This window comes from Lepidochelys kempii, chromosome 9, assembly GCF_965140265.1.
Source record: "Lepidochelys kempii isolate rLepKem1 chromosome 9, rLepKem1.hap2, whole genome shotgun sequence".
Taxonomy (NCBI): Eukaryota; Metazoa; Chordata; order Testudines; family Cheloniidae; genus Lepidochelys; species Lepidochelys kempii.
In genome coordinates, this window is record NC_133264.1 from 62,247,364 (window position 1) to 62,261,452 (window position 14,089).

Below are 14,089 nucleotides of genomic sequence, written 5' to 3' on the forward strand. Positions count from 1 at the left end.
CCTTAAAACTGCTGTCTCTCGATCTCAGGAATCTGTCCACAGTGAGATGTGCTAGCAGCTTGGTTATGGTATTTAAGGCAGGTAGCAAGAAGCAAGAGCTGGGTGCTGGGATGGTGTTTGGAGTGGGGACAGAAGAATGAACATATCCCTCCCTGCAGGATAATTTTATTACAAAATAGCAGATGAATTAATGTATTTTTTTAAAGTAACAAACAAAAACATATCCAGAAAAGAAACCTTCCACCACAGTTTTCCAGGTCCCGATTTGGTGTGTGTTCATATTATACAATAAACAATTGCTTCAAATCCACATACAAAAAATCTGTACAGCATTCCCTACTATTTACAGAAATCCCGCTTGTGTGTTACACGCTCAGAAGCACAAATGACAATGAAAAAAGGACATTTACGCCCCAACATTTTGTTCTGAAGGAAGCTTGGGAAATCCAGTGAGTGGGTCCTGTGTCCTGAGGTGTTTCAAACATAGAAATAGCCCCCAGTGCTCTTCCCAAACTTTCTGATGGTCCACTCTTCTCAGCGCCCCATGACATGGCCATATGTTGGTCTGGGCTTATTATGTTTCTTTTGGGAATAATAATAGACATGCCAGTTGGCTGTGAGAGCCAAAGACCTTCTATAATGATGTTCAACCTAGCAAGGAGGCACTATCCAAAAACCACTCTGGAGTATGTGGCTTCCTCAAATGCTATCAAGCCCCATCCAAAGATCCAGCATGTCTCTCTTGGGGATCAGGTAAAGCTGAAGAGCAGAGTGTTGTTTTGATGAAAAAATGGCTCTTGGACCAAAATTTTTAAAATAATCGATATTTTCTCTTTTCTTTCCCAAAAATAAAAGTAATAATAAAATCCAGATATTTTTCAGTAAACTAGTTCAGTTTTCAATCAAAAACATTCAGTTCAAAAAACAATGGGGTTTGGTTCAGCTCTGAGGGAATAATTTGATTTTCAAAAAACTAATTTTTAAATTTTTGTTTTGAACTAACCATTTTACCAAAAACCATTTTTCAAAAACAAAACCTTTTTTGCCCCAGAAAGGGCCATCAGGAAATTTTGAAAACCTTGACATTTCCCGCCAAACAAATCAAATGGCTGGTTTTTACCCGCTCCAGTGAATAGGTAATGCCCATTAGTCCTCCACTGCCAGCATGACACTGCGTGGGTGTGAGAGATTTAACAGGGAGGAAGAGAGGGAGTTTGGTTCTTACTCAGCTCTAAAGCCAGGAGATCCAAGGTATAAAATATTTCACATTTTAACCTGCCGTTCATCTCTTTTGCAGGGAAATTTTCCTTTGATTCTGTTGAAGCTTAGCATGTAAAAACAAACACCAAAAGCACACAGGATACCATGCAAAGTCCAGTCTTACACATGCTACAGCAAAGCCCTCTGCAGGTAAAGACATCACTCCCTCATTGCGCTGTCACAGTGCAGCTGATGTGGTACTTTATCAGAGGCTCTCCCACCACCAGCCTTTCACACTGTGGGCTCCGTACTCCCCCAAATCCACAAACAGAATGTGGCTCTTCTCAACGTGTCCAGGAGGGCTGCCCACACAGCTAGATGGTGGAATATGGTCAACACATAGCCCAACCGTGAGAGTCAGAACTCTGATTTGCTAATGTTGCATTCTCCAGCTGCCCTATTCTATGGAACTGTTGTAGCCAGGCTGCTAATCATTAGGATCCTGTGTTGCGGATATTTGGGGTGTGTGCATGTGGGTGGGGGAGTTTCATGAGCAACAGGGATGGTGGGATTTGCAATATATCACAATGCTATGTCAGCTGAAACCAAGCCAACACTGGGTTGGGCTTGACAGGCTCCAACATGGTTAGTTTGGGTTCCCACCCAATCCATCCACCCAGCCCTAACTTCCAGGAGCCAGGAGATGTGACTGGTTAAACATGTGTAGTTGTCTTACAATGAAAGGCCTTTCAGCTTAGATAATCCCGAATGACAGAGACTCTCTGTGTGTGTGCGCATGGGTGCTGAAGGCCTGAACATTCTCAACAACAAGACCTTTCTCAGGGCACAGAGAACTTCTCCACCCTGCCATCATACAGTAGAATCCACACAAGAACCCCTCTCTACAAACGGATGCATGCTGGCACAACCGGCGGCGTACAGATTCAGTGGGAGGCATCTCGTTGATGGATACGTGGCACACCGAGCCCAGAAAATGGCACGCCTGGGATTGGCTGTGCTCTGGTGTGACATGGTGTTTGTTGGCATAGCATTGGTCCCAGCTCAGGTTTAGATGCTTACTACGAAGCTTGCTTTAAAGCAAGTCATGAACGAAAAGGGAACAAGCCATGTACACAGAGAACCGTAGCATCAGAGAGTTGAAGACCAGAAATCCTAGATCATCTAATCTGATCTCTTGTATATCAGAGGCCACCAACTCCACCCTATACACTGAGCACTGGAGAATTAGGACCACCACCTCATTGCCATGTTCCTTTGCATACCAGAATCTGTGCCAATGAAGCAGATGCTGCCCTACACACGCACACACACCCTATATATATATATATATACACACACACACACTTATATATATGCGCACGTACATACCTATTTGACAAGGTACACGATAAAATAATGCATCCGTTACAGCAATGAACATATGGCACATATCAATTCCCCAGGGGTCTTTGTATTATAACAAGGGCCTTCCATTAAAGAAATGCAGCCCCCTGACGGCGATGCATAGAGGAGTCTCCAAAATACCCTAGAAAGGGGTGGGTGCAATTCAGAGTCACACCCTCAGGCTCCCTTCCTCGTTTATTTTGGCTCCAGTTATGATTATCCTCTGACTGCTTTTCAAGCCTGGCTTTGGAGGCCCTGACTGGGCGTCTGCCATTTGTCAGGGTCAAAACAGGAAAGACGGGGCAGGCAGGCAGGGAGCATGCTGGAGTACCACAGCCACCAGAGCTTCCCGAAGCATTTGGCAAGGAACTCAGGTGAGCCGGCAAGTCTGAAGAGCAGAATCAAGTCAGAGCCGGTAAGCCCAGGGAAAGCAGCTCAACAAGCCAAGACATGAGCCATGTCCCTGTTCACAGATCCAGGGCCAAGCTCTGCAGGGACTTCTCTGCTCCCAGCTCTGCCTGCACATCTGGAGGTCACTAAAGTTTAATCCCAATGAATCACTGCAGTTGGGTAATTGACATGGTCTAACGTGCCCCCTGGACTGGAGAGAGAAACTGCTTAGAAAGCACTGAATCAGGGACAGCCCAAACATTGAGACTTTGTGGGTAGCTTGCCAGGTATCCCAGGGCCACACCTACAGTAATGCATGTGTAAATCTAACCCAGTAACTAACGAGCGTGTACAAGCCCTGACATCTGCCTTCCCTTGTATCTTCTTGGACAGACATACAGGACTGGCTATGTTCACCAGAAGTTTGATTGGCTTCCTTCAAAGCAGAGATGGGCCACATTTGACTTGTAGGCTGCATGTGGGATAAAGTTTCCAGAATCTCCACAGCCTGTGTGGTTTTGCCTTTTGGTTGATTTTTTTATCACACGTCACTGTCTGTACATTACTTACATTTGTTAGCCAGGAAAAATCGAAGTACTGTTGAACATGCTAGGCTGATTCCGTGTCCTGATTTGCTTCTTATCTACTACGTTGCTGCAGTTTCAGTGGGTATAACCTATTCTTACTCTGCCCATGTTTAATTTTTCGTGTGCTTCAGGGGCCTCCCCTGTACGCTGCACATCGAGGCATTCTGCGGAAGACAAGTGAAGGCTCCTTGCAGAACGTGGGGCCATGAACCTGTGAGGTAGGTAACATGATGTCAGTTTGCACAAGTTTGTTTTCAAAGCTGCTTTTCTGGACGTGGTAAAATACACAAATGGCAACAGGAAAAAGTGGTTTGTAATGACCAGTCTCTTGTGTTCGAGGCCTGAGGGGGGCCCCACTCAATGTATCCTTGGAAATCAAAGGCACAATGCATTCTGGGAAACCAGTGTGTCATCTTTTTTTTTTTTTTCTTCATGGGGATTGGCCACTTCCCACCTCGGAAAGCCAACCTAGTTCTCACAACAGAGAGAGCAGAAGCCAAAACCATCCTCCAAACAGAAATGCTAAGGGCCCGATGTTGGACATGCCTGGCAAAGAAACATAGGAATTCATGACCCAAAGCCGCCTCTCTTGAGGGAAACATCAGGTGGTCTCAGTAAAGCATGAACAACGGCTTTGTCGTCTGCTTTGGATCTGTCCCAGCCGTGGCAGCACTTCTTGGGGATAGGTTTTCCTGCCCTTGTTTCTTGCAACCACAGGGGTGAAGACTAAAGACCTGACTTTCCAAACAAGCCATGAACACTCACTGCTATTCCTGCATGGCCTGAATGTCCTGTGTGCTACACCTGTGGTGGCAACTTGGTTATGGAATAGCTCAGTCCAAGAAGGCTCCACAAAGAACTTGATAAAGGCTTCCCATAGCCCAGCGGCCCATCTGCCCAACATATTTCTGCTCATTCCCAACCAGAGGCAGACCCCAAAAGGGAAGGAAAGGCTCCAAAGAGTTTGAGACAAAAGGGAAAATTGCTTCAGAGTGAAAAATAAATAGCAAATTCACTGGAAGGGAGAGTCCTGGAGTCCAAGGAACATCTCCTGGTCAGGAAGTGGGATCCTGGCCAGGACACAGATATAGTTTTAATCATCCTTTAACTCAGAGTACCTTGGTGACAGGGCACAAGGAGGGAGCGTGCACAGAGCTCACACGCTGCCATTTGATCACAGCATGGTTTTGTTCCTATGTACAAGACGAGTCATCCGTCCAAGAGGAGAGGAAGGAGTCCCAGCTGCTCCTGGAAGGGAGGCAAGAGCAGGGCAGGAGCTCTACCACTAGTTCTGGTGTCTCTTCATGTGCAGAGCCAGGTGGTCGGAGCGGGAGAAACAGCGCCCGCAGGCTAGGCACTTGAAGGGCTTGGCACCCGTGTGCTTGCGGTAGTGCCGGGTGAGCTCGTCGGAGCGGGCAAAGCGCCAGTCGCAGCCTTCCCAGGTGCATTTGTATGGCTTCTCTCCTGCAGGGGGCAACAGGCCAGAGGTTACGGTGTGCACCAGAGCAGCATACCAGTGTCCAGTACTTACCTGTCTAGGCATCCATCTGTCAGTCTCCATCCATCCATCCCTTCCCTTCTAGCTATCCATCCATCTATCCCTTCCCTTCTAGCTCTCCATCTATCCATTCTGTTCTAGCTATCCATCCCTCCCTTCTCTTCTAGCTATCCATCAATCCCTTCTCTTCTGTTCTAGCTATCCATCAATCCCTCCTTCCCTTTTCTTCTAGCTATCCATCCATCTTTCCTTCCCTTCTCTTCTAGCTATCCATTCATCCATCCCCTCTCTTCAAGTTATCCCTCCCTCCCTCATCTTCTAGCTATCCATCCATCGCTCCCTTCTCTTCTAGCTCTCCATGCATCCATCCCTTCCCTCACACACATACCCCACTCTCTATCTATCCACCATCCATCCATGCCTACGCATACTCCTCTAACTATCCATCCCTCCCCTCTATCTATCCATCCATCCATTCCTCCTCCCAAGCACATACCCCTCTATCTATCCAACCATCCTCTCATCCCTACACATACCCCTCTAGCTATCCATCTCCATACGCATTCCTCTATCTATCCATCCAACCCTCCCCCTAAACACATATCCTTCTATCCATCCATCCATCCATCCCTTCCCTTCTATCCATCCATCCCTTCCCTGCACACATACTCCACTCTCTATCTATCCACCAATCCCTACACATACTCCTGTATCTATCCATACATCCATCCATCCCTCCTCCCAAACACATATCCTTCTATCTAACCACCATCCACCCATCCCTACACATACCCCTCTCGCTATCCATCCCTGTACTCGCTCCTTTATCTATCCATCTTTCCCCCTCTATTCATCCATCCTGCCTCCCAAACATGTATCTTTCTATCCATCCATCCCCCTACGCACCCCTCTGTCCAACCATCCATCCCCGGACATATATAGCTAGCTAATTATTCTGGTACGTAGGTGTGTTCTCCTATGACATGTGCAGTCAGTCACTGGGTGATCCCTAACTCTTCTTGCTCAGCTGTATCTGAACGGTCACTCTCCAGACCGTGAGCTTCCCCTCCGAGATGAGGGCAGCTGAGTCAGGCTCAGTCAGGTTAGGCTTCAGTGCTTTGTACAAAGTCCCTGGGTGTTTCAGCTTTGACTTTTGATGAAACATCAAAATTTTCCATGGAAGAGTCCAAAGATTTTTGTTTTCCCGCTAAATTTTCCCTGGAACTCTGCCCCCACCTCACACTCCAACCAGCTCTATATTGGCTCTTCACACTGTGACATTTTGGTGCGCAGAAGAGCTCCTGCAGGAACTTTTCAGTGTGTTTTTGTGCCTCAGTGTCCCCACCTCCCTGTTTATCCTGCAGATCAAATGGGGAAGTGTCTCTGCCAGCCAGGAGCTCATGTGGAAAAGCCACTGCCAGCCTCACCCAGCTCCTCTCCAAATCCAGACAGGCTGGCCGCACCCTGCAGCGGTTGCAGCCCAGGAAGCTGAACTGAACTCTGGACTGAGTGCCGCAGCCCACGCTTTGGCAGGGCGTGGTCCCCTCAAATATTAGTCCTCGCTCTTTAACAGCCTGAGCAAGCAGGCAGAGTTCATGGAATGTGCTGACTTTCCCGACCTCAAATATTTACCATTTCATCGGCCAATTATGGAGAACTTAACAACAGCTCAAGTGCACGTACACAGGCAACATGCATGTGCACGCCCCGGGATGGGTGCGCGTCAGATGTGCCCACAGACACAGGCATACATATTTGAGCATAAACATACCTGTGCATAGACACAAACATGAACTCTCACACACACCCCCCCCAAGTTCTCACATGATGCATGCACACACAAACCTGTGCATGCTAACGCAGAGACATGCATCTCTGGGCACATATGATACAGACTCAGGAACATGCCTGTTTTCACGCACAGAAAGCTTCTGTGTACAAGCATACGTGTACACTTGCATGCCCCCACACAAACGTTCCCATGCACGCGTGCACACACACAGAATGAGGTGTGAACCCAGCAGCAAACAGAATGTGAAGAAATGCAAAGCACCTTAGCTTTCTGCCAGGCGTGAGAAATATCTTTATAGCTCGGGTCAATAAGAATTTAAGCTCAATTTACAAGCAGCACTTGGGAAATTTTATGGCACACTCAGGATCACATGGGTTTGTGGGCGTCTTTATTAGTTTTCTAAGCTGAAAGACAAAGGCGAGGTTTGCCCCGCTCAGACTCAGCCATTGTCCCAGCCAGGTCATCTGGCTGGGTCAGCCACACCAAGGCCTTTTACTTTCAAACAATAACAGGTTGATCTCCAGGATGGAAACAAAATGCTTTCCATTGTCCTGCAAGCTGGCTCCTTCCCCCAGGACAGCATGGCAGGACAGGCTGGAACAATGGGCCCAATTGGCATTCCGATCCCCCGGGAGGTGGGTGAGCGGCCAGTGGGTTATATATTTAATCGCACAATGGCGCCAGGGCAATGAATGGTGTCCCCTGGAGATTGATATGGCCTAGACCATAGCAACAGGCAAACCACAGGGGAAGGTGATCGTGATTGGGCCTGATAGACTTCCCAGGCTAGATCCCATTGGGTGGGTTATCCCAAATAGCTTTATTAACCCTTCAAGTGACTGAGCGAAGTCACTGCCAGAGTGCAGCTACTTGTGGGATGCTAAGGTACCATGCGGGTTAATACTCTGGCCTTTCCACTCTAGATTTCTGGGTACTCATTAGGCTGAATATGGTGGCCTTGAGCTTATGCATGGGGAACACTTGCCTGCTACATAACCTCCCAATATAGTTGACTCATCAATGGCTTCCTCTCCACCATTCTGGATTTCCCCCTATCTATTTCCACCAATACTCCTGCCAGTTCAAGGCACATCCTCTTTCGTCCCTCTGCCCCAGGAAGAGGGCATCTTGAGGCAGGTGGTGGAAGGAAGTGGTCTCACGTCAAACTCAGGTCCCAGCAGGGCCAATAAATGGCTCCACAGAGAGGCTGGGGTTTGCCTCATCGGGTCACTGTACAATGGCTCAGGCAACTTTTGAGAGCTACACATCTCTCATGGGAAGGGCTAACGGGCAAGGGCAGGGCCCTGGTTGGGGTCAGCAGAAGAGCTCTTTATTAGTAAAGAGGGGACGGTTGTTACCATCTCCCCATCCTGAAGCTCCTTCTCTGGGAACTCAGTGCCCTTCCTTACTACTGTCTGCCCGTAGTAGCTTGGACACAGCCCTTGGCCTTCTTTCCTCCCATCTCCTCCTGAGGCATTCTACGGCATACGTCTCTACGGTGCACGCCTGAGAAAATACTGCACCTCATGCCTCGTTCCGGAGCCTGATAAGATGAAATAGGAGCAGAGCCAGGTGGGAGAAATGATTCCCAGGCTTGAGACTTGCTTTGTGATTTGTTCGTTGCTCATAAAAAAAGAAAAGTGACCCCAGGGACAGCTTAATTGCACCCAGTAAAGATCAACACTTCTATAAAAGAGATTTATGAGAGAAGCTCTGGTTCTGGGACTGGCCAAGGATCTGATAAGGGCTCAGGCTGTCCTCGGAGGAGCCCTCCGCCTGCCTGTGCTGAGAGGGGCCAGGGAGCTGGGTTTATGCAGGAAACGCTGGGGCACTGTTGGATATTTTTTGTTTTAATTAATTGTTCAGGGCCCAGAGTATTGAACGCTGGGGCTCTCCCCTTGGCTCAAAGGGGAAACAATTCACCAAGGGGATGGCCCTTCCCCTTCTGTATTCTCCTCATACGCTGTGTATATGCAGCCAAATCACTTCAGGCTGCAATCCCATTGGCTAAACAGTGCAAGGCCTGGTTAGTATTTAGATGGGAGACCTCCAGGGAAAATGCAGAGGGCACAGAATGAAATGGGCGGGACTCCTCCCCAAGTCTGTATTGAACCAATACCCTAGCCAAGTGCAGGAGGTCTCTAAAGGTAACTCAGGGCATGTCTACATAGTGGGGTAATGTGCAGGTGCGATTTCTAAAGCACACCAACGTGTCGCGCATCAACTAGTATGTCTTTTGTTCTCAAACACCATTAGACCTCTGTGATTGGTTCCTCCACAAACACCACTAGATCTGTTTATCTAACTGCATTCACTGTGTTTGCGATCAGATTGCACTTGGAGTAATACCACTGAAATCAACAGCTACCACCCCAATGATGGGTATGGTATAAAAATACCATGGCTAGAGAGATCCTAAGTATTATGGCATACTCAGGTGTACACTTACCTGTGTGAGTTCTCTGATGTGCCTTCAAGTGGGAACTCTTGGTGTAAACTTTCGTGCAACCTGTAAAAACAAAACAGAAACCCCTTAGGGTAAAAAATGTTTCATTCTAATGAAGATTTAAAATACACACACCACGGTTATGGTGAGCTGCAGCAAATCTAAGTTGCCAGAAGGAAAGAGGATTGAAAAGAACTGTGGGTAATCGTTTGCAAATTAGTACATGTGTAAGGCTTGTTTCTACAGCAGCTAAACAAGGAAGCTTGTTCAGACTGAAGACTGCATTTGTCAGTGGGGGAGGAGGAGTTTTTTCACCCGTAAGTTGAGAGCTTTTTGCAGCAAGGAGTGCACAACAATGGCAAATCAGGCATGCAAAGGAGCATCCAAACTTTCTAATAGGACCCCCATGTGTTATTCCTTAGTACAATCAATTCTCACATGTACGTGTCTTGACTGGGGATGGGAGAATCAGTTTGACTAAGATCAAATCTATCAGACCCAAGATACCATCCCACGCTCAATCTGAACCTTGTACGTAGATAGCATAAAAATGTTAACTTCTGCATTATTATTTGACAGTTTTGCGTTGCCTCTGACTTTCTGGATTCTAGAACCACTGCCAAAAGACTGCAAGAAAGGCTCTTTTTTTGTGGTATTTCCAGCTCCAGCAGAAGACGATGATGTATGAGAAAGTGCAAAGAACTGGCAAATGTGTGAAGTACTGGCCCAGTTTTCAATATTCAAGAGCAGAGCAGACTGAAAAATGTTCGGAGGCAGAGTTTGCAATCAGAAAATGCAGGTTCATCTAAATCAACGTATTTCAGAGAAATGTGTCAATTTCAATGATACTTTTGAGGACAAGTGCCAAAATTTATGATTTCGACTCTCTCATTTCTTTTCTATAATTGCTAAAGGTTTTCCTTCTAGGAGATAAAAAGCTTTCACTTTTATTTAGTGTTTCATTTAGTTTCATTTCAACTTTTATAATATAAGAATCATTTTAGTATTGCATTATATTTATATATTGCATCATTAATATATTATAGTGTTTTGACATTATCAAAACAAAATGTCTTTACCTTATTTCAACATAATTGAAACAAAACATATTGATGTTTCTGTACCAAAAACCTTTTGGAATTTTGATTCCATGAAAAATTTTGAAATTCAACTTTTCTGAATCAGAAGAAAAACAAATGTTGAAATGCTAGACTCTCCCATGGGATGGAAATTCTGCTTTCCAATTAGCTCTATTCACAACATACAGATAGTTCAGCTAAACATCAGATTCATCCAGACATTTGGTGCTCATCGGAACTGAAGCCATACTCCAAATTCTTTGAGTTTGGCACCTCACTAGCTTTCCCAGCTCACAGCTCTTTTATGCTCTCTCTGGAGTTCAGACCTCAGCTTCCCTAAAATTTAAGGGCTATTTTTTCCTCTGCTAGGAATCTGTTTTACCAAGATCAGATTGATTCTTCTTTGTTTGAAGTTTACCATACATAAACCAATGTCACTGAGAGATTGCAGTGTTGCATCTACCAGTCTGGTACTCAGATGCCCCAAGGAAATGCAGCTAATTAGGGGTGTCCCCCCCACCTCATAGCTGGAACTTGTAGTGACGTTTACATAAGCCACCTTTGCAGCTGAGGTTCAAACCAGGTCTCCTTTGGTCTCCACCAGTTAGAGATGGGACCAGATCTAAACACACTTCAACTTAGAGAGAAACTGGAATTATAACTGAATTTTACTAAAGACCCCTCTATGATGGGCTAAACCAAAATGTTGGCTCTGAACATCCCCTAACTTTGGTGTGTCCTAAACAAGGCCACTCGTAAAACTCTTGGTTGTTTCTGAACCATAGCTATTGTAATTCTGGATATTCTCATCACCCGTATCCTTTTTTGAACCTTGCTAACATCTTGGCCTGAGTGATATCTGGTGGCAATGAGTTCCACACGCTATTTGTGTGTTCTGTTAATACAACCATTTCCTTCTATCAGTTTTCAATGCTTTGCCTGTCAGTTTCCTTGAATGCCTCCATGTTCTTGTATTATTCATAGATTCCAAGGACAGAAGGGACAATTGTGATCATGTAGTCTGACCTTCTGTATAACACGGGCCAGAGAACTTTCCCAAAACAATTCCTAGAGCAGATCTTTTAGAAAAAGATCTAATCCTGATTTAAAAATTGGCAATGGTGAGAACGTTCCAATGATGAGTTGTTTCACTGGTTAATTACTCTCACTGTTAAAAATTTACACCTTATTTCCAGTCTGAATTTGTCTGGCTAGACCTTTCTCTGCTGGATTAAAAAGTCCATTATTAAATATTTGTTCCCCAACAGATACTTACAGACTGTAATCAAGTCACCCCTTAACCTTCTCTTTGTTAAGCTAAATAGATTGAGCTCCTTGAGTCCATCACTAGAAGGCATTTTGTCTACTCCTTTACTCCTTCTCGTAGCTCTTCTCTGAACCCTCTCCAATTTACAAACACATTTATTAAGACAAAGGGTAAATAGCAAGACTTGATCTACCTCCTCTGGAGAATCCATTATTCTTTATACCTTTATCATGTCCCCTCTTCTTCAACATACAATCTACCACATGGGAAAGAATAGCTCATATGCAAGCTTATTAGCCAGCTGCATCAAAAGGAGAATGTTGGCTCCAGAGTCTGAAACTGCTTCTTTGATGGCCATTGCAGAGATGAGCTGTCTGTCATGTGGACTGGAGCCAACATAGTATTAGTGGTGATATGCCTCTCACAGATACTACAGTGCACCTTCCATATAGTATGCACATAGATATCGCTGCATAGCTCACCACTACAATGGATCCACCTCTGGTGGAGGGTGTCAGTCAGCTACATAGAACAACTTTGGGAGGAGGGGACATTTTGGACAAATGCATGGCAAATTTCAGACAGGCTAGAGCTACGCCCATCACGAAAGAATTCCGACACCAAACCAACACAGCCGCTGTGGCTATACCTGGGTAATCACAGTGATGGATCCTCCTTTTCTCCAGCTCTGGGTTGTTGCGTCTGTTGTATTTGGGGGTTGGCATGATAATATGCCCCTGGGAGAGGGTCCCGAGACCGTTTGGGAGTGTGGGGATCTGGGACGACTGTACCAGCTTCAGTCCAAATGTGGCTTCATAGGAGGGCGGGGGCGAGATGGTGTTGATGAGCTCGGGTTGATTCTCAGGGCTGCCAGGCTGTGAGTTTGGAGGTGAAGGGGGCAGGTTCAGTCCTGGGACAGGGTAGAAATGCCCGGTGACGTTGAAGTTCCCCTGACCTTGGGAGACATTTTGGAAGTGCTTCACTTGTCCGCTGGGCTGGATGGGTCTGGGGAGCATGGCGCTGCCCGTGGACATGGTGACACCACTGATGGTGTTGATGGCTGTGGTGCTGCCAGTAGAGGGCACCATTGTGGTGACATCAGCATCACCATTGCCAATGGGCATCTGGTAAAGCTGGGCCTGCTGTAGGCTGCCAGACAAAGGGATCTCCGAGGGCATTTCCTGCTTGATGAAGATATTGTTCACCGCCACCGACTGCGGCATGCTGAAGACACTGGTGAAATCTGGCAGCGTCTGCGTCGAGCCTGCTGCGGACGAGCAGGGCTGGGTGAAGCTGGTGCCAGGCTCTGTTTTGATCTGTGGGAAGGGGGTGAGGGGTTTGGCTGGCCGGTAGAGCCCGGTTCGCAGGTGCGTGGTGTCAGGCAGTATCACATTGATGTTCACGCTGTATGGCGTGGAGGAGGGCTTCTCTGTCGAGAAGAACTCATCTACCACAGAGGCGCTCTCCCTGCGGTACTTTTTGTCTGGCACCATTGGAACTGGCAGCAGCTGACTGGAGAGGTACTTGTCCATTTCAGAACGTGCCTACGGGGAGAACAAAAGAAAGAGTTCTTGAGTAAAGCATTCAGACGCTATGGTGATGGGTGTGCTACAAACATCTAAGATAGGAGTGTGGCTAAAGGGCACGAAAGGACAATGGATTCGGATGCAGGAGTGCAGCTCAGCCACTGACACCCTGTGTGACCTAAGGCAAAGCACTTACTCAAGTCTGTGCCCCCATTCCCCGCTCTGTGAAATGGGCATAATCCTTCCCTAGCTGTTGTGAGGATAAAATGGCTGTTAGGTGCTTGGATACTGCAGTGATGAGGGATGCATAAGTAGTTAGGGAGAGAACACAACAACAGCGAAAGGGATGCAGTCAAATAAAGAAGGGCCAGGATTTAGATTTTCTATATAAATAATAAGAGGGGGAGAACTTAAAATTAAAGCTGATGAGCCTAAGTCCGAGCACCAGATCCAAGTGCCCTCAAACCTTGGGGGAGTTAGGATCTGGATCTGAACTTTGAGGTTCAGGCCCAACTCTCCTTTAAACTATATAAAACTCAATTGGTTCATTGTTCCTTCGTAGTGCTTTGAAAATAAAAGGATGAGGCTGGGTTTTAACTGTCGCCCACAGCCCTGGGAACACGTTGGCCTCGTACTAACACATGAGATCCTAGATCTGAAACAGACTAGAACAAAAGGGAAACGGATCTATTTTCATTCTCCCTATGAAACATTCACATCTGTAATACAACAGAGCAGAGTTTTTAGTCCTATGAATTCGTATGTATGTTTACGAATATCATCAAACTCCAGATTCCTTCATGATTCCTATCTGACAGAGCATCTTCTGGACATGCTCCCATTGATTCAACAGTCTAAGGGCAGCAGCGTACTAAGAAATTCAACCCCTAGCATCTGACG

At 46.4% G+C, this 14,089-nt stretch overlaps 1 protein-coding gene across 1 annotated transcript in view; it reads right to left on the minus strand.

Moving 5' to 3' along the window:
- Positions 1-835: 835 nt before the first annotated feature.
- Positions 836-14,089, minus strand: part of LOC140917571 (Krueppel-like factor 5) — a 44,797-nt gene continuing 31,543 nt past the window's right edge. Inside the window, exons 3-5 of the mRNA XM_073360688.1 lie at positions 12,313-13,207; positions 9,321-9,380; positions 836-5,045 (exon numbers count right to left, since the gene is read on the minus strand). Of these exons, the coding sequence (XP_073216789.1) occupies positions 4,867-5,045; positions 9,321-9,380; positions 12,313-13,207 (1,134 nt within the window). The 3' untranslated portion in view covers positions 836-4,866. The remainder of the gene's footprint in view (positions 5,046-9,320; positions 9,381-12,312; positions 13,208-14,089) is intronic.